This window comes from Trichoderma virens (assembly GCF_000170995.1).
Source record: "Trichoderma virens Gv29-8 chromosome Unknown TRIVIscaffold_3, whole genome shotgun sequence".
NCBI lineage: Eukaryota > Fungi > Ascomycota > Sordariomycetes > Hypocreales > Hypocreaceae > Trichoderma > Trichoderma virens.
The window spans coordinates 1,086,123-1,113,781 of record NW_014013746.1 but is presented as its reverse complement, the minus strand read 5'-3'; the positions used below and the strand labels follow the sequence as shown (position 1 = coordinate 1,113,781).

Genomic DNA, 27,659 nt, shown 5'->3' with positions numbered 1-27,659 from the left:
TGCTCGGCAGTGATTTAATTGTAATTCCACATTTGTTACACGCAAAGTAGAAAAAAAGAGAGAAAAAATAGACCCCAAATCAGACCCTCTCGGTGAGGTTGGGCCGCGGCCTATTTCCTCATCTGGCAACAGTCCATCTTCCAGGCATCACCATCATGGCCGCCCCAAGCGCAGCGCCCCTGTCCAGACCGAAAGAATAAAAATAAAAATAAAAGTAAAATAAAACCAGAGAACAAAAAAGGCCAATCACCGCAAGGCGGCCAATCGACTCATCCAGATCATCGGATTCCCTCTTCCATATACGCCCCTCCCTGCAGCCCTGTTTTGATCCTCCTCGAATCCTGCCAATGGCAAGTCACACTGGCCACGGCATTTTGGGAAAAAGCAGGGGGTATATCGCACACTCCCACCCCCTTCCACACCCGTTTACAGGCCAGCCACATGGCCTTTTTGCCTTGCCTTTGACTCTTTTGCTTGGCTTCCTGTTTTACAGTCACTATCGAGCAGTTCTTTTTTCAGCTGTCCCGAACATAGCCCTAACATTGTATTGCCTAGACCCCTTGACACAGCTTTGACTTTTGGTGTTGGGCCCCCCTCCCTCCTCCGCCCCCCTGTCAGTATCTACGATGACGCCCGGAAGGTAAACAGGACGAGAAAGAAGTCATCGAGTTAGGCAAACGTTCGTCTCCCGTGAAAAGTGATGGCCGAAGGGGGCAGCGCGCCCCAGAGGGAACCAGGGGGGGTCATGGTGGAGAGGCGCAATTCAGCTTTGGGCAATGGCAGGATTCGACCCAGAGAATCCGACGGCGGGCTCATGGCTTTTCTTTCCCCTGCCCATCGCTTTGTGTGTGTTTGGTTCTCCATAGCCTCACTAGTTGGGGCTTTCTTTGCTCGAGGTGGTTCGTTAGATACTAGCTTGTACCGGTCCTCGAGGAGATAAATATGCAGCTTTGCCACTTCATGAAGCTCTCATCATCTTCAAACCATTCAGAGTACAGCACTCATCCACTTACACAAGACTTCTACCGCCTACAAGATGAATCAAGTAAACGTCATCCCTTCTTCCATATCTCACCTCGCCGTGGGTGAGCCTGTCTTGGCCGGAACCAATGTTTCGTCCCATTTCCCATACCGCTACTTGCTGCTCTTGCTTCTCATTGCTCCCCTCGTCCATACCTACCGAGGCCACAAGAGCCGGACAGAGAGACCACTCTCCGTCCGCATCTTCAAGATTCTGTCTCAGATGAGATATCAAGTATACTCCTTCGTCTACAATGCCATCCTCAACTGTGCCAGGCCAACACTATCCATCAACATCTTCCCACGAAAGGTCCTCGTCACGGACCCTTCCATGGAAAGCGTTCTATCAAGACACACTTCGGAGACCAGTCTTGCCAATGTCATCTTCCTCATTGGCCGCCGGGTGTTTGACTTGAGCGACGCAACCATCAATGCCATTGGATCTTATGATCCTCGTCCGGTCCATGTGGGCGAATTCTCCTCTGCAAGCAACGCCAGGGCCCTCGTCGCTCAGGTATCAAATGCTGCGAACCAGCGGCTGCAGAGCCAGCCTGACGTTCAAGAGACCGAGCTTGGACCCTGGCTCTTCAAACTCACCAGTTCATCTGTGGCGAGTGCCCTTTGGGGACCAGAGAGCCCCTTTGTTGTGGACGACGAGTTCCAAACAGCCTTCATGTAAGTCTGACCCTCTTTCTTTCACCATCTTTCTTCATAAAGCTAACATCGTTATGTTATAGGGAAATCAGCGGTTCACAAATGACTCTCCTGAGACCCTTTTCGAAGTACACTGCCCAGGCAGCCCACAAGGCCAGAGCTCTCATCATCAGCAAGCTCAAGTCCTTTCACTTCAACAACAGAGACTCTAGACTTCGACAAATCGCCCATCGAATCAACGCCGTTGCCCTGTCTGATACCGAGTGGGAATCCAACAAGGACTACTTCAACGTCGAGCTGCTTACATCACTTGGCCTTTTGGTCACCCCAAGCAGCATGGCTGTCTGGATGATCCGCCATCTGCTGATGCGTCCTGATCTTCTTGAGAGAGTCGTCAAGGAGGCACGAAACCCAGACATTCTTGATGCCGAGGGCAGAATTGATGTTGCGCGCATTCGAGAGTCCTTCCCCTTTTTGGCAGCCTGCTTGTACGAGACGCTGCGACTGCACATGACGGCAATTCCACGCCTGGCAAAGACCGATCTTGACATCGCGGTGCCAAACTCACAGCCCATCCATCTCAAGTCGGGAGATCTCATCTACCTTGCCATGTCTTCGTTCAACAAGGACACCGCAACATGGGGCTCTGATGCCGGCACCTTCTCCCCCGACAAGTTCCTTACAAACTCCGGCAGCCTCTCGGCTTCCATGGTCCGAAAGCTGCGCGTCTTTGGCGTGGCAGGCAACTTGTGCCCCGGAAGAAAAGTTGGCTTCGAGACCATCCTGTTTGTGGTTGCCAATGTGCTGCGAGACTTTGACATTGAGAACCCCCGAGGAGAGGACGTGACCTATCCAGAGCCCAGGACCGAGGATGGCTTCGGCATCGGCTTTGAGCGGTGCGCCAACGAAATCACAGTGAGACTCAGGAGGGTATAGAGAAGAGACGGGAAGAATGCTTGTTCCAATGAGATGACGAACGATATAATGTACTATGCTGGGAGGATTGTCTGTTTTATGTTTTTTGTTTTTGCTGTATAGAATTTCTAGATGCTCTAGCGTGGGTTGGATTTTTGAGAGCCTGGAGCTCGCGGAGTTTACTATTTGCTGTAAGATAGAGGGATGAGAACTGGATTCTGAAATTGACTGCTGGTACTGTCAAATGAGCTGCCTTTAGTGTTTTCTCTTGTTTCTGTGGTTGATTAGTTCTAAGATAATACAAATCTTGAGTGTCAGAATACATGTTCAGCCAGTACTGTGAAATATAGAGCCAAGAGTAGAGACGATGAATATGATACTATTAGGCAATTATGCTGGTAGAAAAAAAAAGAAAAAAAAAGACATCAAAAAAGTTGCTGAAACTTCAATGGCCTCTGTTAATTCCAAGGCACCAGTAACAAAAAACGTGGTCGCTGTGTATATGGCGAATCGCTGCTCATGCCGCGTTGGGCGGATGAATTATGCAATCGCAGGCAATCACGTCATCGGACATCTTATCGCTTTGACAGCTGCCCCGCCACGGTAAGCTGGGACGAGTGCCCGAAATCTATGTGTTTTGACATCACCTTGACTTATCGCGCAAAGTAATAAATTAGTAGGGAAAGTAGTTAGTAGGTTGGGGATGCAGGGCAGTTGAGACGGAGGGGGTTTGAGGGGTAATTGCTTGCGTTCAAAGCTTACAGCGACTTCGCCATTCTGCTGCAACTTGCTCTTCAACACACAGCTCTTGAGTTCTGAAAGCAAACAACTTCAACTTCACCACTTTACATCACATCCCTTCACTTCACATTGCATTGCATTCAACACCAACTCTTGTCAAATCCAACACAATACAATACAGAAACAATGGCTGTCCCTCCCAAGTTCGCCGGCCACAAGCTCGAGTTCGCCCCGCCAACAGCTTCATCCTCCTCCGTGCCGCGCGCAACTCACACCTTTGAGCTCTTCGTCGACTACTGCTGCCCCTTTTCCGCTCGCATCTTCAACACGCTCACCACCCAAGTCTTCCCCGTCGTGCGCGAGACCCCCGCCTGGGCCAGCAGCCTCACCGTCGTCTTCCGCCAGCAGGTGCAGCCGTGGCACCCGTCGTCGACGCTGATGCACGAGGCGGGCCTCGCCGTCCTGCGCCTGGCCCCGGACAAGTTCTGGGCCTTTAGCGGCGAGCTGTTTGCCGTGCAGAAGGACTTTTTCGACGTCAGCGTCGTCAACGAGACGCGCAACCAGACGTACCGCCGCCTGGCAAAGGTGGCCGCAAAGGTCGGCGTCAGTGAGGAGGAGGTCTACAAGCTGCTGGTCATTCCCGACAAGGCCGGCGAGGATGGCTCCCTGAACATCGGCAATGCCGTTACCAACGACCTCAAGGTTGTCACCAAGATGAACCGCCTAGTGGGCGTCCATGTCACTCCGACTGTTGTTTTCGACGGTGTTGTTCAGGATACCAGTTCCGGCTGGACCGTGGACCAGTGGAAGGAGTTTTTCACTAAGAACATTGCGTAGATGGACGTGAGAGGGAAGATGGATAAGCTACTTCTGCAGCTTTAGCAATTGAAAAATGAAGTCAATTAGTGTTTGTGCTCGTGTAAATGCAAGAATTCCAGTACATGTATTATTGTCAAATAGAGAGCTCAGTAAATGCACCAAGCTTTTATCGTTATCGCAGGTGGGCCAATCCAAATGCGACCTCATGGCTCACAGAATATTAGTCTGAACTAATATCGAGATTCAAGCAACTACATTCATTTCAGCCCACTTTGATTCAATTCCATGATAAAAACTCACAACCCAGCATGCTTCCCCTAAGACTGTGTGCCAAAAAGCCATTCAGCACATTCATCAGCCCCTCATCAGCTCCCCGCCTCATTAGGTGGCAGCATCTTCCCCAGACTCGCATCCTACGACAGCTCGAAAGCAGATGCCTCCAGCGATGCTACGCCCAAGCAGCTAAGAAACCCGTCTCAAAACCGAGCCCTTCACCAGCCGAACAGGCAAAGCAGCAGGCCAAAGCTGCCGCTGCCACCGCCGGATCAAAACACTACGGCAAGCCCTGAAAATGAGACTCGTACCTAGACAAGGACACAATTTGCTAATGATGAAAAAAATCACAGAGATTGCCGAGAGATTGCTCATCTACCATGCTGGTACAGGGCGGATCACGTTTCTGGCCATGGTCAAGGTGACGACGCTGTTTCTCGGGGCGTTTTTCACGTTTATTGTTGTGCCGGGATATGTCAAGGCCGAGAAGCCAGAGTGGGAGACGTTGGGAGGTGAGTTTGGTCTCGTTTCTTTTCTTTTCTTTCTGGCATCTTCGAGTGGGGATATGCAAAGATATTGAGAAGTGAACCTCTGTGATGAATCTCTACGCACCTGGAGGCAATAGTATCGATAATTGCCGTCTACATCCTTCTCCCATCACTTTGATACAGGAAATGAATGTCATCACTGACTTATCCAGTTGCCCTCTGCGGCCTCATCCCTCTGTTCTTCGTGGCATACACCACATCTCCCTTTGTTTCGCACATTTACATCCATCTCCCTCCCGTCGCACGCACCAGCCGCCCCGTTCTCGAGCGCTTCATTCAGGCCTTGCCCCCTTCCACCGAGCTCACTCTCACCACCATGAGCGCCATTGCCAAACCCCGCTACAGCACCACGCAGGTAGGGCACCTGCGTCCGGCAAAGCGACGCTTCGGCATCGTCAACTATGTACGAGATTCCGAGGGCGCAATCGCGGAAAACGAGACGAGGAGATGGTACAACTTGCGAGCCATGACGAAGTTTGGTGTGCAGGAGGCTGGGGTGGAGAAGAAGAAGCCCAAGGGGAAGAAGGGCAAGGACCTGACTGAGGCGTGGATCTGGGATGCTGTCAAAGACAAGATTGAGAAGAGAGCAGTGGCAAGTAAGACGTCCTAGTTGTATTGGACAACCAACTTTGTACCGGCTTACGAACGAATATTGTATGAATGGTGAACTCGAACCGTGTTGTCTCATTATTACAGCTACCTGTGTTCTATATCCTCCAGGACACAAACAACCATATTACAACGCACAACAACCACGACTCATCTATATATAGGTAGCTGTATACTATATATATCAACAAACTACATCGCATCGCCATCTCACTTATCCACAAGAAATCCATCAAGCCAAACGCTAGGAACGAAACAAGTAACATGCCCGTTCCCCATCAACGGGATGTGACCCGAGCCGCATACATCTGCTCCATTCCATCGCGTGCGAACGGTGCTAGCAGTAGCGGCTGGTAAGTATAACGTTGGCCATTCCAGAGCTTCGGGATTGGAAGTTTTCTAGAAGCCCCTTATGAGGTGCTGCGTTGGTTGTGTTTTCAGGCCTTGTTTCCCCAGAGAGCGCAGCCTCGTAGCTTCAACTTTGAAAACGAGATAGACGTCGCAAAACTCATCTACATGTATATACTAATATCAACACATCTACAACCGGCGTAGAACAGCTCAAGACTCCAAAGAGCCTCCAAACATCAAGCATCCCCATCCCTCCGTCGTAAAACATGAAACATTCCCCGACCCCGCCAAAAGCCAAGACATTTTTTCACCTCGCTACACCTACGACCCTTCCCTCTTCCTCACCGACCACTCACCTTGACCTCCCCAAAAGAGAAGAAGCCCAGAAAAAAAAAAATATCGCAGCCCCCAGCAAATCACACCACCCACACCACATCCCGACTCCCTCCCCCCCAGTCCCTCTCACATGCCATTTTGTCGTCCTGTCTCTTACCTCCGACCAAAAAAACCTACGCAAAGTTCCGGTAGCCCAAAAAACAAGCCTCGGCATTTCACTCCCCCCCCTCCCCATAGACTAAAACAATGCATCCATGCTGTCTAAATCCTTCCCCCTCCTTGTCCGTTATTATCACGCATATGCATGCATATGCCGTACATTACATGTTTCCACCTGTACAGCACAGCACAGTACATGTCTGTACTTTTTTTTGTCAACCCAACACCAGGTATTAAAAGGGGCAAAAGCAATATCAGACGAATTAGCAAAAACCCTGCAAAAACCACCACTGCAGCCCGTTCCCACAGAACTCATCACATTGCATATGTAACTGTAACTGTAATTCGTAATACACCTCGTCCAAGACCAATGATCTTCCTCCCATCCCTTCTAATTCCCACACCCCCCCTCCGCGTTGAAGCTTGTTATTTTCTTTCAGGAACATGCATCAACGAGGGCAAATAAGAGACCCAAAATATGCCCATATATAGCCTAATTAGCCCACGTCGAGCATACAGTAAAAAAAGGAAGCCATTCGCCCCAAATCCCCACAACTCCCAGCCCCGTACGGTACTCCATGGGGCAGATTAGTTCGTAGTTTGGGGCATGGGCCATGTGTTTACACTAGGAGTTCAGTAAAGCTACCTACCTAGTATGCGTACTTGAAGCCCAGCTTGCTCAGCAGCACCATTGATACTACATACTTACCTATACATCAAGTCTAGCATATACTCGTAGAGGCAACGAGGGATTCATGATACACAAAAGCAAGTCAGAAGCAACAGCAGCAGCAACAGCACCACATTCTCCAAATATATCCCCCTCTCTCCCCCACAAATCAAAACCCTCACTCCATCAACTCCCCCCTTCCTCTCTCTCTCTCTCTCTCTCCCAACAACATCATAAACCTCCCACACACACACCGTCCACAAAACCGGGCGGCCCCAAACTAAACACGGCCTCGAGGGAAAAAGTTCCCCAGACCCTCAGAAAAGCTCATTTCTTAGCGCCGCCCCTCTTCTTTCTCTCTCTCTCTCGCGCGCATATAGCCAGCCAGCCAGCCCTCTTATCAATCTTGGCCCCCCCCCCTCCCCTCCCCCATGTCCCGAGCCGAGGGCGTACTTGTACATGTACTGCAATGCACACGTACGGGCGGTACTCGTACATACATGGTGATAGGTACGCATGGACGTCTGCATCCTACGCCAGACAGATACGAGTACAGTATGTAATAGCGCCTACGAAAGATGTACTGTACAGCTATGCACCCAGCAACCAGGGTATAGTAAGTACGGGCAGGCATATTATTCGCATCTTGCCCGGATCGCGAGGCTGGCTGGCCCTAAGCCCAACGCTCGCCACCCCCTCCCCTGCTTCAGGCCTCTCTGGGCATCATCCCACACACAGCCGTACTCGTAACAACAGCAAGCGCCTGTAAACTCCGTGTTGTTTGTCTACGAGTACAAACACCAAGCAGATTGCATCCAAAATGCCTACGCCAACCCTGCTCGGCTCGACGATGCTTCGGTTGCGGCTGCGGCTGCGAGACTGATTCCGAAACACTCCGCCGGCCTCACTCCATCACATTGTCTTGTCCCAATATATCAGCGGCACCTCGTGTAGCATCGCGCTTCTAGAACCAAGCCCATCTCCCTCTCGCCACCTGGACCTCGTTATTTCGTACGACGACACCGCTCTACCTACCTAGTACTACTCGTATGTTCAGTAGTACTATGTACATGGACAAACCACAATGTCCGCTCGTCCGGCCCGCCAGCCATTAATTACAGTAACACGCTTCGGCTTTATTTCGTCCAGTTCCGCTTTCAGCCCAGCAATGCACCCCACAACACTCGCCGCTCCTCTGGGCTGCGTTCCCGTGGGTCCTGAGAGTACGGAGTAGGTACTTCTAATACTCGTAATATTACATGCAAATACTCCACATCAAACAACATGCACTCTCACAGACGCGTATCCTGTCCCTGAAACTCCGCTTCTTGATTTTGTATCCAAAAGACTCAACCCTCTGTAAAATCATCCTTCCATAGGTATTCACCAAAATATCAAGATTGCCCATTGCCTTGCACATGATGCTGCTGTTCCCATAGCCAACAGTGGCCGTGTGTTCGTAATAAAAGATCCGTTATGCATCACCCTAAACACCAATGATATGTACTGCATTCAAGCTAATCCTGCATTCCTGAGACTCCGACGTAGACGATGCACCAGGAAGCAAGAGTTGAGAAAACATGTGAATCAACCTGCAACACCGCCAATTCTGCCCATCATAGATTCATTAAGATCCTCCGCCAGTATAGCCCGCAGGGCGTTGCTGGTTACCAAATATTGCTTTTGTTTTGCCGGAGCGCCGCGTCTCTCTCTGTTCCCCCGTCTCCCCTTGTTTTTATATCCATCCTTCACATCTTGCCGCCGAGACCCCCATTGATCGTCATAGATGATCGCGTCCGAATAGCACGAAAACAACAACACACGAAATGAATAAGTAATAAAAACGAACAAAGATGAAAAGAAATTAGCCTAGTAGCTCATCTTCGTCCAGCGTAAGGTAAAAAAATGAGCCAAGGATGAAACAACAAAGCATGGGGAGATAACTATACATGACCGTAAAGATGAAAGAAGAAAATAAAGAAAAGAGCAACTAATAAAGGTATGCATCGTCATGGGACGTCTATCGTCATGTTGCGGATGGCGTCATGGCCCTGCATGAGCCAATCAGTCGAGAAACCTCGTTTATTATTCCTCAGTCGGAGGTCGCAGCTAGATCGATTCCTGAATCGGAGGCCGTAGGGAGCCAGAAGCCAGAAGCCAGGTCCATTCGATTTGGGAAAGGCCTCTAGCGGCGCTTCATTACCGGCGTGGTTCCGTCGTAATCCCATGCACGTTTGAGGCCACCTTCGTATACGCTGGCTACAGACTCCTGCCACATCGCGGGCGTGACGAAATTCGGCACAGGCGCAGCCACGTATTGATGTGGGGAAATACTGTGTTGTGAGCCGGACGGTAGCGACGAGTTTACAGCTTGAATGTCTTCAAGTGTAGGGACTTCGGGTGCACCTGAGGACGAAGCAACGTTCAGAGAACTGGCCGGGGAAACAGGGTTGGGCTCGGACTGGGCGGGCGTACCAAATGTGGTGTTCCATTGTCTAGTTACCGTGTTAGTCCATCCATTTGTGGGTGTTACATTACAAAGAATGAATACATCTAACAAGTTATGGGAGGGATAAAAGTAAGGAGAGGAGGTAGAGCGGAAAGGAAATAGAGAGGAATAAAGAAAAGGAAAAAAAAAAAAGTCCAAGTTCGCTGGTAGAAACCTACTCAAAAATCCTTGCCGGGTTCCAGGCTGGCTGCTCCGGCAGGCCCATGTTCTGTGCAATGCCGGGGCCGACTGCCTGTGGCATCATGACGAGCGACTGTGCAGATGGGGAGTCACTCTTACTGTCCAGACCGCCGGTAGAAATTGGAGGTGATATGGGATGGCTTATGTAACTGACTGTTTGATTGCCGCTCGAATCCAGTGCTTGCTCCATGGAACCAGCGCGCTGCATGCCGCGATATCCTGGAGGACTGGCACTATGAGATGGATGAGGGCTTCCGTAGGGGAAAGACGGCTTCAGAACAAAAGGCTTCCTAACGTCAGCTGAAAAAGCCTCTCTGACGGCGTCGATCTGTCGCTGCAATTCTGGCATTGGCCACGCCTCCATCACCTTTTCCATGATCCTCATGTGGCGGGTGAAGAATTCTCGCGCATCGGTATGAAGATCGGGGTCTGGGGAGACAATCGCCACCTAGTTTCGAGAGTTAGACTTGTGCAATACGACATAGTTATTTCTTCTTTTCTTCTTCTTCTTCTTCTTTTTGCGCAGAGTACAAGGGAGAGAAAGGAACTGAGCGCGGCTTACTAGATGAAGCACAATGCATGAGAGTCCGGCATAGACAGTAAAACTGAAGCCGCGCTGCATGCACTGTAGCCCCATGGTTCCGAATGAATTGATAACAGCTTCCTGCAGACGGCAGAGAGCACGAGCGGAATTGTAGCAAATCATCATGTGATGCTTCCACTGGGCTTCCTGGGTCGTCGGGTCCAGGAATGACAGCTGGGGTCGGTGGAACAAGATGAGAGTCAGATAGTAATATGAGTGCAGGTTGCCAAGGAAGGGTGAGGGCAGCCAGGGTGCTGAGCCGTCCGGAGGAAACGTCACGCTAAGGTCAGCAGGAAGTTCTGCCAAGAAGGCGTTGAAGTGCTGGTCCATTTGCTGAAATTCAGGGTCGATTCCCCAATCCTTTCTCTTCTTTAGGCGAACATAAATGTTGGTAATCCTGGCGATGTTTCGCACGTTGCGCGCAAAGTAGGTGAAATTGCGCGAGACGTGATACTCGGCATCGTCTCCACCGGGAATAGGCTTTGGGACATTAAAGTCTACAGAATCGAGATCGACAGCCAAGTTGTAGCGACCTATACACACATTTTGCGCGCCACATTAGCAACCCCGTCGTTGTCAAGTCAGTCGGGGTGGATGATGTAACATCACCGTAGTTGAACGTACCTTGCGGAGTCCCCACCATGACTTCACAAACAAAGACTGTCTGCCAGATTCGCGTTCGCAGCTGACAGTCTGTGGGGCTATATTCGCAAGGCCGGCCAGACTGGTGCTCCTCGTAGTGCTCTTCCAGACCAAGATCCTTGGCCATCTGAACGCATTGGACAACAGTCATCCACGAGCGGTAGTAGTAGCCTCGCTTCGGTGCAGCTTCTCGGGCCTTGAGAATCATTAGCAGCGCCTGAAGAGTGCTTAAGCGAGGAACATCCATAAAAGCGTCGGCATGCCCTAGACTCGTTTTAGCACAAAGGATCTCGATGCATGCTAGCATTAAGCAAAGCAAGGGGCAACGTACTTGATGCTAGCGCCAGCCACTGTTGGCCCTGTGCTGGTTCGTCTGCGAGCCGCCCTCCAATCGCAAACAGAGCTTCAAGGATCAACGGGGAAATTGATTCTCTGGCGGTGGCCCATTGGCGGTAAAACATTGACCGGTTGAGCACGGGGACGTAAGGATGAACATGGGTAAAATAGAGGTCGAAGTAGTGAATTGCAGTTCCGTCATCTGGCATCAATTCAGGAGGGATGCGAATCCTGTGGCCTGCACCGATCGAAATGGGGGGCAGATCCAACTCATCGTCATCTTCAACTGCCGGATCTTCGCGTCGAAAAGAGGCCTTGTTCCTCAGATATGGCGCTGCGACAGGTTAGTCAGCAAAGTAGGATATTGCAGCTTAGAGCTTGCAAATTCATACCTGTTCCGATCTCGTTCATCTTGAGGCCGCCCAAGAGATCTGCTAGATCCTGTTGCTGGTAAGAATCGGCGGAATAGGCGCCGGGTGAGGAGCCCGGCTGCGACGACTGCTGCATGGGTGGCGTTGGGAATGCATCCTGAGGGTTAATCTGTTGATCTACCATGGACATTTGTGGGGGAACCGTCGTGTAGTGAATATTGTGCTGGGGTTGCGAAGCATCGTAGGGAAGAGATTGAAAAGAAGCTGAAGCTGCGTCGGGATAGCCGGCCTGCGGCGCATAGACGTCTTGTTCGGATTTGAGGGAAGCTTGCCCCTGCTGGTGCGATGGCATCGCCATTTGCTGAAATTGGTTCGTCGGCGGGACAAAGGCCTCATACGTCGTTGAATCGGTTGCGCCATCGTATCCATTCGGTCGGACGCAGTGAAGCTTGAGGCGAATGCAGGCACTGCAGGGCCAAGTATTCGTGGTGGCAGCATCACACTTGATCTTCCGTCTCCGGCAGCCTTCGCAGGCTCTCATAACTGTGGAGCATCGTCAGCAATCTTGGTCATCATGACTCTATATGGCAGGCCCCAAAGTACCTTTGAGCCGCTTATGGCGATTGTGCTCATCAACGAAGACATAATCTAAATCGGACACACGACGGGTTAGTTTGCGACCTTGGCCAGTCTACCAGATGGAGCTGGTGATTCTCACTCTTCTGGGTCTCCCTCTGAGGGTATTGCTGGGGCGCAAAAGTATAGCTGTTCATGCCGACGCTCTGGGCGTTCTGGGAGTCCTGCGGCAGAATGCGACGAATGGAAGGGTCATTAGAGGCCATGACGGTATGGGGATGCGCTTTCGTGGGTCGGTCGTCAAGCGGTCGTTACGTTGCGTATATAGAGATGAATGTCGGTGCCGGTATATGGGAATAGATGTAGATGTCGGGACAGGTATAGGTATGGCTATACAGGAATAAAGGGTATAGATATCAGCGTCGGGCTCGTGAGTTCATGTACATTAACACCGGAAAGTGGCGACCCCGGCGCCTCGGAATGTGGTCGCGCAGAGCTGCACAGCGGCCGCAGGGAGAATCGAAAGAGTGGTAGAAACAAGGCGGAAGCGGCGGCGAATTCGTCCGGCAATCCGCGAATCAATCCAGAGCCCAAATGCGAAGCTGGAGGCAGCGGGATATGGCAGCGTTTGGTGTTTTGGCAAAGTTGGAACTCTGTGATTGATCCGGGCAGTAGCAGAAGTACAACCTAAGTATAAAGGTATTGGATAGCAGAGGGGCAGGCGCTGGCGTTGTACTATGTAACTCGTAGCAGGATGCGGACTTTTGGGGTTGGCCAAGGACAAGGGCTAAATGCGTGGGTGGTACCAAACGGGACAGACAGGAGGGAGGGGCGTTCAAACCAAGACGTGGAAGGGGGTGTCCAGAGACAGGGACAGGGGCAAGGGGCTTGGCCTGATTCTTCATGTTGCCTTGAGCTGCTTGGGGCCCAGACTTTGCATGCGCCTGTCTCCCAGGCAGGTACTAGAGGGCTGGCGCTGACAGGGTGGGCTGCACTGGGCGTCTTTGGGGTTAGGCGGACGCCTTTAGTGCCCGCAATACAGTGCAGCTGTGCCGCTCCAGCGGTATCTGCTCAGTGCACGACAGCACCTGGGCAAGTAGCTTTGGGCGAAGGCAAGTACAGGCACACGACCTGCGCCCAGCCTTGGCCGCGGACCGTTGTACCTGTACGAGGCGCATCCAAAAGGATTTTTTTTTTCGCCTCCCTGCCAGCTGAGCTCCATGGATGATACGGACTTGACGGACCCGAACGCAACAGTCGGGAATCCGAACAGCGGGCGAAGAATACATGTACCAAATCACAACACCTCGATTAGCACTTTTGGCACAACCCTGGCAACCCTTGGAAGCTTGGAAGGGTTCTTTTGTTTTTCCATGTCGGCTTTTACGTTGATACTTGTAACAACTTCAACAACAGGTTGTCGAGTCAGGGGGGAGGGGCAACATCTCTCAACCAGTAGCTGGCCGCGATTGACAAGCTTCTCGGAGTCCGCGTTGCGCAACCTAGGGGCCAGGTACCAGCCAAGCAAATTGACTGGTTGATCAAGCATCAAGACCTTGGACATGACATGAGGATGGCTATATGGATCTTAGCGCTCTTTAAGCATTGGCCCGTTGCAGCTCGATTCCATGGGCCGTGTCTTGCTAGCTCCCAATAAGCAGTGACAAAACGTAATCAAGCATTCACATTATTCAGGTAGTGTGGAACTGTCAGTTGTGACAAGTGCCCCAGACACCGTGCAAGTGTTCAATATTAACAGATGCAGGTACCAGACATCTCATACGAGTACTCGTACAAGTAGTATATACGAGCATCTACACAAGAGCCATCTGTCGTTTGATGCCGAACAGCGATGCCAATAGTCTTGGACAAAGCACTCGTGCATACAGAAAGAGCAAGCAATCGAGCGCCAAGCGATCGTTCTGCTGTTCTTCGGGGTTCCGTACTCCAGATCTCATACCCCAGAAGCACGGAATCCGCAGCCAGAGTCTGGCGACATAAGCATCTCACGCTCGTATTCTAATGCGAAATGAACCACGGCGAGCTGCCATTCGCAGAGGTACGAAGCAGGCTGTACGCCAAGGGCGATCATTGGTATTAGGGTGGAGGTGACAGGTGATGTGAGCGTTACTTATTCTTAGATGAGAACTATACTGTACTCGTAGGATGGAGCCAGCAGAGCTTCACTTCCGCAGGCTCCGGACGGCATAGCGCGAATCAACTACCAAGCACCAGGCTCGCATTGTATTTCCCCACAACTGCGCGAGGCTGCTGAGGCACATGTCAAAGGCGCACTTGCATCGTTGACAGTGGTTCGTAGCTCGTGGTTTGTGGCTCTTCAAGTACATGTAAGTGCATGTAGCGTGAGCGCTTGGGGCAAGTGGCTATGACAAGCGTCATGCAAGAGAAATTCTATCTTCACTTCATGTCCTCAGGCAAGCGGCTCTTGTCTTCATGAACTCCTGGAATTGCGAGGTTGGACACGTAGTTTCCATCCCCTGGCATGTGAATATCAGGGCAACTCATGCTTGGAAGCCTGTATGGGTGTCTACCTACCTGGTAGGGGATATGGCCTGCTCTTGGTACTGCAGTACATGGTGATGCTACAGTCCACGTTCGCAGTACTCGTACGAGTTGAAGAGAGGTCTAGTCGTATAGGTAGTGTATAGTAGTGGTATAGAGTCCACAATCATCACATCTCACAACAATCAAATGCAAACAAAAAGGAGAGTAATATAATGACGGACAGGGAGCGTGCGTTCCTCGTCTGCGTTTATAGGCACGCACGAGTAGGATGATGACCGGATAATAGGCCTATCAGATTAGCCTCTTGTACTATCTTGGAAGGGCATATGCACATGCAGCAAGGGTTCCAATCCATCAAAGCTGGTAGGGCTGGTAAGGAGTATATTCGGGCTCCATAGGAGGCATATGCCGTGCTTGCTTGCAGTTTAGTCGTTGTATACATGTTGCAACTCGCAATCTGCTGCTCAGATATAAATGAGGATTGATGGATTTGATGACCTACAGGGCCTGCTAGGTATTACGTAGGCTGGGCTAGCAGGGCAGGGAATCGATTTGATCCATCGAACCTGGTTCTTAGTGGCATCAGCTTCCTTTCCAGGCCCTCGTCTTTCTCTATCAGGTTTATGCACGAGCTCCCTGTCTGCAGCACAACAGGGGCGCCTGATTGGCTGCGCGTCCTTTCTGACAGGTTCCCTGCCTCGACAAGCCTTTTGTCGCTCTGCCATTCGATGCACTGATGTTGCACCCTCGTCCAGCCCCTCTTGACGTGCGGATACGCAGCACAGGCCTTGTTGCTTCTGCTTCTACGGAGCACCGCTAGACGACTAGCCAGGCAACCGAATGATTCCCCGCCGCGCTTGGATCTGCAGAAGCTCCCTTGCTCTTGGTGTGCTCAGATACCGGCCAGTACAGGTCGAGGCCAGGCATGCGCGTGCATCTGCCGACTGTCTCGAGCCACTCCAGCGGCCGTTGCGCGCGCGCACCGGCATCGCGGGTTTGGCGGTGTCGAGCGGCCACCCTGGGCGCCCCCAAATAGCCCCCGCACTGCTTTTGGCTCTTTGCTAGGGAAGCTTACAACATGATGGAAGCAATTGAGCTCAAACTGCGTTGATGCTAGTGCTAGCAGTGGTGCTACGAGTACAGCAATAGTGCTGCCTCCCTAGACAGGGTTTGCTTGCAGTCGTGCCATCCGCCTGTCAAGCATGGAGCCGGGATGAAATCCAACCAGACATGAACGTTGCGGCTTCTCCAGCACAGGGCTAGCCCTGCCTACCTCGCATCAGCGCCATGAGAGACAACCTAATTGAATTGAAGCTACAGATACTCGTACTACTGTACTCGTACATACATAGTACACGCATACAGAACAGTACCGTGGAGTGGGTAGTCTCTAGCATACTCCGTACAGCATGCACGTATAATCGTCTGGCTAAAGATAGCCATTCATCGTCTTTGCAATCGGCAGTGGCCGACTGGCGGTTTGCTCTGCCAAGCGTGAGTAGCGGAAAGTTCCGGCAACCAACTTTGCTAACGAGACCGCCCTCCACGATACGTGACACACAATTTGCAACAGCCTCTTGGGGCTGAGCAGCACGCCGACGACATTTGTTTCCTCCTCTTTCCCCTCCCCCTTCATTCAGCTCGCTTAGCCAAGCCGAGGCACCTTGCGGCGAACACAACGTGGTACTGTACTTGTACCTGCTGGGCATTTGCTGCTCAACAAACAAGGAACCTCACCTGTTGATGCTACTACTATCTCTTCAGGGCTCTTGATCTAAGCGCCGATATAGAGTAGTGCTTGTACGGAGCACATCCTGCATTCCTCCGTGTCGCCCACCGGATTGCTACCATGAAGCCTCCAATGCATCGACGATATAGAGTGGGGAAGACTGCAGAGGGCTGACCCTCGCCACGCGTCGCAGATATACGAAGTACGAGCAAGTCTAAAAGCCATTGGCCTGATTTCTCCGAGTATTATCCGCGTATAGCCAACTTGAACTTCATGGATTCTTGCCCAGGTAAGGAAGCAGGAAGGTATGGTTCCGTACAAGCACCAGACCCTTTCAATACCCGTACAGGGGAACAAAATACTATTGGAAGCTCAGCAGACGCTTCCATTTTGTACAATTCTCATCTGCAGGTAGAACAAGCAAGCAGATGCACCTCATTGCCATTATGTGACCAGGCATTTACCGTCTCTGTACTCCGTACTCCGTACAGCCCTTCAACAAGCAGTGCTGCAAGCCGCTCCAATTGGCGTGCCGGAAATGAAACTTGATTTCAAGGAACACGAAAATTGGCCACCTACCTGATACCACCAATGACGAGGCTCAAGCTTCTCTGTATGCCAATCTCTGCGTTTTCTGCCCAATTAGGAACCTAGCGTGCCACTGTTTGCAGGACTTGGACCCGTTAATATGGGTACGGAGAGATACGTGCGCACGATATTCGGTCCTTTGGTCCGTATAATGAGACAGTGCCTTTTACTGATGCTACCACGAGCGTCCGCTTGTTGGTCATACTGCATGGGAAGGGTGTCTCGCCGTTCCGATTTGATAGGCAGAGGACGATGGAGCCATGATTGAGGCGCGGAAGGACGGCAGAGATGAAGGGGAATTCTCCAGAGCACGCGGGAAATTTCCAAGATGGACGACCCGCCACCTCATTGTTCCTTGACGGGCTGGTCTGCTTCTCGAATCGGCGACTCTAGTTATCTAGCAAGTCTAGGTCGCGAGGCCGCGGCCACCCGGTCACGACTAGTGCTGTGGTGAAGCTGCACCTCACCCTCCAACCACCTACCAATTACGAGTTACGGTAGGCATACTTGTGCAGATCACCACTAGTACACACATACCTAGTATTGCCCACGTCTGGCCAGGACGTTGCGAGGGCTCGGCACTTGGAGGCAAAGGGTGGTACTCGTTGGTCCAAAGCACGCAGTTGCTGCACGGCATCGCGTTGACCATCCCTGAGTACTGCAATGTAACTGTCCATCCAGAGAGGGCGTGGTTTGGGGGAAGATGGTTGGATGGACATGCTCCAAACGCGTCACCGCCCGGCCACCTTGCCGCTTACTCTATCAGATTAATACTACAAGCCAACATTCATTGCTATTATACTCGTAAAACACAAATTAATCCTCCCGGGAGGACATACGCTGGACTGGGGCTGGAGGAATGTCGTTGGACAAAAGGTCGAGCGAGCACCCTTCTAGCGCGAACAGGGCTTCTAGAAAGATTTTCCCAGAAACTCCGCCGTGCCGAGGCTCAGTGCCGTATGTGGCCATGGTTGAGTCAAGACCCCTCACAACGCAATGCAGCAGCAACAACTTGGTGTCTCATCTCCTCTGACTCGCCTAAATGATTCGGCGAATGCAGATTCCTCAGTGGTATTTAGTATTTAGTAATGGGCCGACTTTTTATCAATTGCGGATGGAGCTGGCAATCTTGCTAGATTGTATCCGTACTTTCCTATGCTATTGATGCTTAGAGTCCAACGCGCAGCCCGCCCTTTTTCGGCCGTACTTTTTAGTATTGAGTTTTAGCTACTAGAGCGATCGCGTCATCACGGGCACAAAGTTCTGCTTGCAGCCAGAGGCCACCACTAAGACGGCGAGTACAGGTACTAGGTCGCCACGGCATAAAGGCTCATCTCGCGTGGCCTTGTGGCGATGCGGTGTGGCAGCGAGTATGTACTCGTACATTTGTTCAAAATCATGGAAACATGCGGCGTCGATGCTAACTCCCTGCTTGCCTCCTAGTAGGTGCTAGGCTGTGGAAGCATTCCAAACTTGGCGACCCTCTCTAGCATCCTACGGTGCTTTACGGACAGCCTTGGCTCTGCACCATGGACAAAAGCGGTGATGGGCAAATGGGAAAGGGAGGGGTGGGATTTGGGGTAACGCTGGGGGGTGTAGTAATAGCACGGCACGCTGGTCGTCTTTGTTGCAGGGAAGATAATGGAGAGAACAAGGCACGGATGAGAAAAGAGGCTCGGTGAGCAAAGACAGCAGAGTCGAATGGTGACTATCATGGACGAAGTATGACGCCAGCAGACAGCCTGGTGCTCAAACTTCGGCCGTTTTATCGCACAGGCACATTCCCTACTCGTACTTGTGCAATACCTTGGCCAAGGACTGCAAGGGTGCCTTTTTGCGAAGTTTACGAGATACGACGAAGCTCTTGGTCTTGGTTCTTCCTTTTGCCATATGCCATATGCCAAATGACGAACAGTGCAAGGAGGTACCTTGTACGACGGGTACTCCGTACACGTATTTACATTGTATTTATGCGCAATGATACCATTGTCCACGACAAAGATCCCCTGCAGTAGATCAGCGTCAAGCGCGCTTGTGCCGACAGACAGCAGTCCTGCCACCTATGCCTGGAGCGGTATAGCAGTAGCCTGATTATAGAAGCATGCGGCGCACAAAGGATTGAGAGGATTGCGGGCTCGACTGCGATGCGAGATAGCCCACGATTGCCTCTTGCGGCTGCTCGCAAAGAGGCCCTAGTACCAAGTCGGGACGTCTTAGTAGAGCTCCCCTTGCTTGGGACTACGGATGTCGGTGCAGACGATGGTTCGCTCGCAGTTGCGGAATTCCAACGGCTGGGGCTGCGTGAAGCTCCGGCAGGCCTGGGATTCTTTTGGTAGGATGCAGGTAGGTGTTCCTATATGAAAAATCTGATTCTGGTAGTACGCAGCAGTGCCTGGGTGTTGGATTGTCTATGTAGGAATCTTCAATGTTGATATAATACAGTATCATCCAATGGGGGAGAGGGGAGGATTGCTCTGTGTCCTTGGGCCCGCCACTCAACTGCGTACAGTACAAAATACAAGCACGACTACTACAGGCTGCTTAGCCCACAATTGTCGCTGCGGCCCCTGTACCTACTCGTACATGTACAAGTTCCATATCGAGCAGTCACATCTCGCTAGAACAACGTGACGAAGCGAGTTGCAAAGCCCTCAACCCCAAACGTCGCATCTACAAACAGCCACTCCGATTTCGCCACGAGGAAAAGATTGATCCAGCTTCAGCTTCAGCTTCCGACACCTGCCACCGCTCCCCGCTGCCTGCCAAGCAGAAACCTTGAAGACAATTACCCTGCCCCATTTTACTGCGGCACGGAAAGCGTTTCTGGCCGCCCGCAAAAAGCCCCCCCAACCCCCATTACTAATGGTCAAACTCTCGATTATCTCCATTGTCGTCCCAACTTGCCTCCGCAAACGCACCCCCTCGTCTCGTGCGAATAACCCTGCATCGTCGCCCTGAACCGTCGGCCGATCGCCCCGCGTCAGGACCCCGAAATATTTCCTCACCAGTCTAGCTCTGGCTGCTGCTGTCCAGCAGTTGTAGACAAAGCCTCTACGCCTCTACACCTCTACGCACCCCGCGCATCTTTTGCTCTCTTATATTCACCCGCAGACACAAGACAAGATGGCTGCTGCGGCCCTGGATAACGCCAACCCAACGATTCTGAGCGCCTCTCAGCTCCCAACTCGGCAGAAGCGGTCCGCTCCGCGCAATGGGCCTGACTGTAGATATTCGGACCTGATCTTTGCTAAGCCGTCATACATGTCTCGGCCCTTCTTGCAAGACGACGACATCCGTTATCAGGATGACACTGCTACGGCAGTGGCTTGGTCCCGCTTCGGTGCCGGCTCAGGAGCTGCTGCTGAGGACGATTTATCGGCCGAACCCATCGACGAGCAAGAGATCTACGGTATGATTGCGACCCCCAAATGTTTTACATAGCCTTGAGCCTCCTTGGCCATCCTTCCACCCTGCTGCTTCCTAATTGATGATGTCTTTGATCCGTGCGTCTACGTCTTTTCTCCCATGTGCACAGTCGGCGTTTCAAACTGAAGACCGATGTAGCCTCCCCTGACATGCCAAACCCGTTTTGTCAAGATCATGCCACCAACTGTCAGTTCTGGGGAATTCTCATGTCTTTAGCTGCTTACTCTTGGCTCATTTGAGTTGATGGCCAACAAAGAAGAGGGAGGAGGGAAACGTCCCCTGCGCAAACGGGCATGGCGGACTACTCCCCAACAACTACATCTTGAGATGCCCCTTGAATATTCTCGTCACATCACGTTTGCCTTGGCTCCATATGCTACTGCTGGCAGAATTTGACAGTACTGACATCCACTCCCAGACCTCATTTCTAGCATAACGGATCCGGAACATCCCGTATCGTTGGGTCAACTGTCCGTCATCAATCTCCCTGACATTCACATAACTCCCTCTCCAGCTCTCGGGGTGCCAAGTCCAAACACAATTGTCCAAGTCACCGTCGAGCTTACTCCCACCGTCACCCACTGCTCTCTCGCTACCGTTCTTGGGCTTGGCGTGAGGGTCCGGCTGGAGCAGGTGTTGCCTCCGAATTACCGCGTGGAAGTCATCTGCAAGGAAAACAGCCACAGCCAAGATGACCAAGTGAACAAACAGCTCAGCGACAAGGAGCGTGTCGCAGCGGCCTTGGAAAATGACTCGTTGAGGAGTGTCCTGGACAAGATGCTAGAGTCTTGCCTAGAGAATTGAATTGTTCAATCTCGAAAGGAGAAAAACCGGCCGGTCAAGATGTTTTTGTGCCCGCTTGGTTTAAAGCGTGTATGCTAGTGCTCGCATTTTGTGTCACCACGTGTCTCCAGGTCTCTTAGGCCTCGAACGGCCAATCCAACATTTCGTGATATTACGCCCATGGGCAGCTTACGAGAATGGGTTTTGTAGGTGTCACTAGGGTATCCATAACAGATTGTTCGTGGAGTCAAAATGATCAGCATCCGAGAGGCCAGATGAGAAAGCTTTGACTACAGTGAGAGCTTTACTGGCAGCGCGACTGCAAGGAGCGGCCGCGTGAAGTAGCAACTACCACTACACTGATACTGTTGAGACTACCATGTGGTGGCTGAGGTAGCTGGCCTGATATTCGCCGAACAACCGATAACGGCCGCAATGAGAACCGATGAAAGCCAATATTAACACTGGCAGCGAACTCGAACTGGATCAGAGCAGAATATTTTGGGCGTGTTTCTTAATGGCGTGGATTTTATGAATCATGACTTGTCTTGTTTGTGTTTTCTTCTTAGACGTGGGGCCGCGGAAACTTGGCTGGCTGACTTGTGAGAATGACGCCCCGTTGTTAACTCCGTCAGATTGCACGGGCTGTGTTCTGGACTTTCCCAAAGAGCCGCCCTTAGTATTACCACGAAGCCCAACGCAAGCCCATCGCAAACTTCTTGGCTGTGGAATATCGACCTTGGTTGGAGAACAAGGCTTGAAAATATACGAATCTCGGTTCCCAAAGAAATCTCCGTCATCGGCCCAATGGAAGCTCGCCATTTCCCGTGATGGCCAAATCCCGTGTATCCGTACTTGTATATAACCCATTGCAACCTTGGGAATGAAACCCAGTGATGGGCAAGCAAACAAGCAGGGGATGCTTCAGATCTGTGGAAGTCGCCGAAAACGAATCTAGAAGCCAATACTGAGCTGGCTTACAAGTACTAGATGAATACCACAGCCAAACGAGCTTCCCTGCACATCTGGACGCTAAATGCCGACCTGACAGGCTATTGTGGCCCGATCCAATGTCATCATGCCGGCAGTAACTGCTAGCACGGGACATGGGCGTGCTACTATGTAAGATGCTGCAAAGTGCTATAAGCAATACACCACTACCTTGGTTATGGACCAGCCTGTTGCTCATTTGATCTGTCAAGTATGTACTGCTGATTGTGCTTACCTAGTGCTGCACAGTACCTTTTGTAGTACATTAGCTGAGAGCTGCTTCTGTACAAAGGCGGTGAGCCCTGTCAGAGCAGCCAGAACTTGACCTGTCATTCTTGAATCATGTCACGTACCCTGGCGACAGACCAACAATGTCAGTCATCTGCAGCAGGGGATGTTTACGGCAGCAACCAGCGAGCGACAAAAGTAACTTTTGCACGTTGGCGACGAACTCCTGCATGAAATGGGACGGTCGGTTGGAGGCAGCACTTGCGATTTGCTGTTGGTTGTTGGTTGGTTGTTGGTTCTGCATCTGCATCTGCATCTGCATCCATGTGCATTTGCATCTGCATATTCGTACTAGTATTGCTAGTACACCACCTCTTTTCTCTTCTTTTCTTTGAAGGGAAAATGGCGTTGGCAGGGGGTGCATATACCGTACCTACATGTACTACAGTACCCTCTTATCCGTAGTGCAAAAACTGCAAACTGTCCTCTAGAAAGCCAGAACAAACATCTTGGTCTTGTTAGGTCTCTCTATTTTTTTAATCTATTTTATGCTAGGCTCATGGGGTGCTTACAAACGCTGTATCTCGCTGACTGACTCGCAACCTCCTGCTGGACGCCCAATCCGTCTTGTCCCTTTTATGGCAATGTGGAGATGAGATGGAGGGATATGCGCTCTGAGCTTCTGCCGGACTGGGGGTTGGTTTTCTGAGATGAGATTACTGGATGTGATTATGATAGATCCCTTTTGGGCGGACGTTTGATTGATCACCGGCATGTTACAGTACGCTTTTTATCCCGGATCAAAAAAGATGACGAGCAAGGCAAGATTTGTATGTAGTAAGGGTAGCCAGCTACCTTGACCTTGTCTGCTAGGCAGTAGTAATACGACTCCATGTTAACTGGAGAATGTACTCGTACTAATACAGACGAACACAGAAAACCAAGCATGGGTCCCCCCATTCCCAAAAGCGCTGCAAAGCTGCAATGGGGGCATCGCCATTCTTCCACCAATCATGCGCAGCTGGCCAGACGAAACAGAGCGTACCTCATTGGCGATGGTGATCTCATCTTTGTCTTCATTAAGGTGTAAAAAAAAATAATCTAACATCTGTGCTTTCGCCCTTCCTATATACCTACATACTCCGTACTGCTGCTCCTCGACGGCTTTTGCGTGCATTTCCAATCTCCTCCCTCCCCCCCCCCCCCTTTTTTTTTTTCTTGCTTCCAGCCGCTGTGATATTCCCTCTAGTGCATTCTTGCCCTTCCTCGAATTATATATAGCGGACATGGCAGCATAGATAACCCAACATGTGCCGAGCCACAATTTCGTAATACGGCGCAGATTCTCTTTATTGTTGTCGGAAAATAAAATTTACGCATCACCCAGCATCCCGCTCTCCATCAAGCTCTGGTAGAATTCCGGTTCCAGGAATGTCTTGACGCTGACGTCCTCGCTGAGGCCCTTGCGCCGCCTTGTCTTGAGCACAAAGTCTCTGGCCGTGGCCTGCGCCGAAGCAGGCTGGAGCGGCCTCGTGACTTGATCTCTGTCGAGCGGGTCGCCGGGGACGATGCTCCAGCTGTCAAACACCAGGCTGACCATGGAGCCGCCCTGGGTTTTGATACGTAGATCCGTCTCGAAGCCGAAGCTGTCGATGACGGGGATGAGGCCGTTTACGCGGTAGAGGGGTGTGCCGGCGACGGGGCCGTCGGATAGAACGTGGCCGCGGCGTCGGGCGAGCACATTGTAGACTTCCATGTAAGAGTCTTCCGGCCCGGTGACGGACACGGAGTAAACGGGCTCCATGAGACGAGGAGAAGCCATGAGGAAGGATGAGTAGCATGCTCTCCGAGAAGTGGGAATGATTTGACCACCGCCGCGGAAAATGGCCTCGTTGGCCAAGACCACGTCTGTAACTTTGAATTTGGTGTTGCGGATGGCTATTAACGGCTGTTAGCGAATGGTCGTCTACACAAATATGATGCTTGAAAAATAAGGAAGCAGATGGAACACGTACGCTCTTCGCAGAGGGGACCTTCACGAGTAGCCCAACTGAAGCCCTGTCTGATGGACTCCTTGACAGTATTCAGCAGCTTCTTATCGACCTAGTGTGAGGAAAAGAAACAATCGTTAGCAGCTTGTTCAAGCAGAGGCCCAAGGTTACGTGTTAACTTACCTCAGTAGGCAGGGTGTCGTCCTGAAGAATGTTGGGCCCCATCTCGTCAGGACCAAAAGCCCAAATGCTCCTGGCCGCCAACTTGTCCCAGCCGTGGTTTTCTTCAAAGAACTTGGCCGTTTTCCGTACGGGGTCTCGTATTCTGACAGCACCCGTCTCGATGTCCGTGGATATGCCCTTCTCCAGCTGCTCTGCCACCATGGTGATCTTGTTCTTCTTGTTCGGCGTGATGGCGTAGCACTTCGTCGCCGAAGTCTCCACTACTGTCTCACAGAATCTTGTTACTGGATCTGATACCTTGATATCCATGTCGGCATATAACCGCCGCAGATCGTGCAAAACGCAGTCCATGTAGAGCTCTCCTGTTCCCAGGATAATGTGCTCGCCAGATTCTTCGACTTTTGTGTTGATGAGGGGATATGACTTTTGAACCTTGCGTAGTCCGTCAAGCATCTTGGGGAGCTCGGAAGGATTGATGGGCTCGACAGCCACTTTGAGGACAGATTCGGTGAAGTGAGTGACAGGTCTAAAGATGAAGGCATCCTCATCATCGTCCAGCTTAGGAGGGACAATTGTCGCTGACTTAACGATTGAGTTGTCTACGCCTCCCAACAGTACCAAGTTACCTGCCGGGACGCCGTCTGTGGGAATGTTATATCTCGTCTCTGCGATAAACACTTCGCCAATGGAGGCCATTGTCATGTCTTCTTCGTCGTCAAGAGAATAACCTTCGCCGAGAACTCTCACGGAGGCACCAGGTCGGGCAGTGCCGCTCAGAACACGGCCAAACGAGTAGAAGCCCTTTGCATCCGAGGTGTTGAATAGCTTTGTGACGTGGACCACCAAGGGGCCATCCTGGTTACATGTCTTCATTGACTCTGCAACCTTTGTATCCAGAGGACCAGTGTAGTATCTCTCCAACAACCGTTGTGCACCCTCTGTGGGCGACGGGATGTGCTTTACAACCATATCGACGAAGCCCGATGAAGGACCGAAAAACTGCTCGCATACCAACTTGAGGATGACGTTTGCATCTGCCTTGTATTGTGATGGCTTCAGCTCAATGCCAAGCGAAGCCAAAACTAGTTTCAGCTGCTCCGGACTGTCACTGATGGAGTGTGTGAAGATTTTGTAGATGGGTTCGAGAATGAAGTGGACAAAGGATCTTGCAGACCTGTCTTCTGCCGGTTTGCGTGTGAAATTCCGCTTCTTTGGGTTATAGTAAACATCTCCCCAAAGCCGCTTAGCAAACTCATCTGCGTTGATGTCGCCGAAGGTGTCGGTATACATCTTGGCAAAGGAGGGCAGAGTGAAGCACCATCCCATGTCCGTGCAGGCGAATAGAACGTTGCCCTTCTCAGGACTTAGCCGCCGTGAAGCTGCCTTGGTTGGGATGGTGTTGGCAATGACTGTATTGACCTCCTCTACAACGTGCTTGAGCTTGAAGTAGGCGTCCTTGGGAGGCAGCTTCAGCTCCAGGATCAAACGATCCACCTTGTTGATGATGAGCGTGAGGGGAATGTCCTCCAGAACAGCATGCTTGATAATCTGTTCAGTGTTTACTTGGACACCCTCAACCACATCCACGACTAGACACACGCCGTCCACCAGCCTAGAAGCTGCTGCCACCTCATCTACAAAGTTGACGTGGCCAGGGGTATCAATGATGTTGAAGAGGTGCGACTTTCCCTTGGTGCTCTGAAGGACAAGGCTCATGGGTGCAGCCTTGATAGAAATTCCCCGCTCTCTCTCCAGCATGTGGATGTCGGTGTATCGTAGGGCCTCATCGCGCTTCTTGCCGACTCTCCGCTCAAGCCTATCGGTGATGTCATGAGTCTCCAGAACAAGCATGTCCATGAACGCCGTCTTTCCGTGATGCAGGTGGCCGGCCAGCGCAATGTTCCTTGTTTGCTCGGGGAAGTTCATCAAATCGGCCATGAACTCGCGATCGAAATAGACGGGGGGCAGGTCGACCTCCTCGATGTTGAACTTCTTCTGCTCGACCGGCGCAATGATGGGCTCTGTCAGAGGCTGTGCATCTTCCTCTTCTACTCGGGTCTCGACGTCGGCGCCATACACCTGCTCGGCGGTGGGGTAGTACTGCTTGTCCTCATGGAGGATGACGGCATTCGAAGGTCCATCTGCTCGGGGCGCAATCAATCAGCCATCTGTTTTACAAGTTAGATGTAGATGAACCTACCATCGAGCTCCATAAGCTCCTGTCCAGTGACACTGGGCGCCCCCTCGTGCTCATCGTCGTATGCATAGTCGCCCGCCTCGTCTCCAGCCTCGGACGCTTCCTCAGACTCAACCTCCTCCCCAATGAAGTTTCCGAACCTAGGGAGCTTGTTAGCAGCGCATTCAGAGCAAATCTTATCTGCAGAGGGCATTGATTCTTACTCATCGTAGAGGTCATCCATTTTGTCGTCGGTCTAGTCCAAAAGCCAAGGTCAATGGCGGGCGACGAAGTCAAGATGCTCAAGACACGGGTATCGTCGCAAGTCGCGTGTACCTGCTGTACCGACCGCCTGCCTGCCTTGTACCAAAACGGGTCTCTGGCAACTTTTTTTCTGCAGAGCAAAGCTGGCGGGAGCATATCACGTGGCGATATGCAAGGCTGAGGCGTATCGCATCTTATCTTATCGGCAGCTTCTTGCATCGATCCATCAATCCGCCAGGTGCCTGGCTTGTCTCTTAGTCAGCAGGGGTCTTGCTGCTCGAGGAGGTACAGGGTACTTTCTACTTCGTATTGCGCCGTACCCGTGTACTTAAGCCCTTGAGACTGACTCGGACTTTCAAGTTCAGCCCGGACAGCAATCTGCATCTTACCTGCATGGCCAACGATTGCAACCGTATCATTGGATCGGAAGGATTGAATAATTGTCTGCATGTCCGTTACTGATACTCTGCGCAGCAGAGATGT

General features: G+C 51.6%; 6 protein-coding genes across 6 annotated transcripts; 4 read left to right on the top strand and 2 right to left on the bottom strand.

Moving 5' to 3' along the window:
* Positions 1 to 1,243: 1,243 nt before the first annotated feature.
* Positions 1,244 to 2,610, top strand: TRIVIDRAFT_32911 (uncharacterized protein; the record flags this gene model as incomplete). Its single annotated transcript, XM_014104140.1, has 2 exons — positions 1,244 to 1,695; positions 1,758 to 2,610. The coding sequence occupies 2 exons, from the start codon at positions 1,244 to 1,246 to the stop codon at positions 2,608 to 2,610; spliced, it is 1,305 nt and encodes a 434-aa protein (XP_013959615.1).
* Positions 2,611 to 3,404: 794 nt separating this feature from the next.
* TRIVIDRAFT_215428 (uncharacterized protein) lies at positions 3,405 to 4,248 on the top strand (the record flags this gene model as incomplete). Its single annotated transcript, XM_014104139.1, has 1 exon — positions 3,405 to 4,248. The coding sequence occupies one exon, from the start codon at positions 3,517 to 3,519 to the stop codon at positions 4,165 to 4,167; it is 651 nt and encodes a 216-aa protein (XP_013959614.1).
* Positions 4,249 to 4,774: 526 nt separating this feature from the next.
* TRIVIDRAFT_119633 (uncharacterized protein) lies at positions 4,775 to 5,562 on the top strand (the record flags this gene model as incomplete). Its single annotated transcript, XM_014104138.1, has 2 exons — positions 4,775 to 4,934; positions 5,123 to 5,562. Coding segments are annotated over 2 exons (600 nt in total), but the record flags the coding sequence as incomplete, so codon positions are not given.
* Positions 5,563 to 8,453: 2,891 nt separating this feature from the next.
* Positions 8,454 to 12,552, bottom strand: TRIVIDRAFT_85198 (uncharacterized protein; the record flags this gene model as incomplete). Its single annotated transcript, XM_014104137.1, has 8 exons — positions 8,454 to 9,590; positions 9,763 to 10,232; positions 10,347 to 10,900; positions 10,992 to 11,273; positions 11,341 to 11,679; positions 11,738 to 12,259; positions 12,320 to 12,364; positions 12,435 to 12,552. The coding sequence occupies 8 exons, from the start codon at positions 12,487 to 12,489 to the stop codon at positions 9,281 to 9,283; spliced, it is 2,577 nt and encodes an 858-aa protein (XP_013959612.1).
* Positions 12,553 to 20,258: 7,706 nt separating this feature from the next.
* Positions 20,259 to 21,672, top strand: TRIVIDRAFT_85193 (uncharacterized protein; the record flags this gene model as incomplete). The annotated part of the gene is made up of 3 exons (XM_014104136.1): positions 20,259 to 20,456; positions 20,502 to 20,544; positions 20,980 to 21,672. 3 exons carry the CDS (start codon positions 20,259 to 20,261, stop codon positions 21,363 to 21,365), a joined length of 627 nt encoding a protein of 208 aa, XP_013959611.1.
* Positions 21,673 to 23,934: 2,262 nt separating this feature from the next.
* Positions 23,935 to 27,156, bottom strand: TRIVIDRAFT_62088 (uncharacterized protein; the record flags this gene model as incomplete). Its single annotated transcript, XM_014104135.1, has 5 exons — positions 23,935 to 24,500; positions 24,578 to 24,665; positions 24,737 to 26,877; positions 26,937 to 27,073; positions 27,137 to 27,156. The coding sequence occupies 5 exons, from the start codon at positions 27,154 to 27,156 to the stop codon at positions 23,935 to 23,937; spliced, it is 2,952 nt and encodes a 983-aa protein (XP_013959610.1).
* Positions 27,157 to 27,659: the final 503 nt, after the last annotated feature.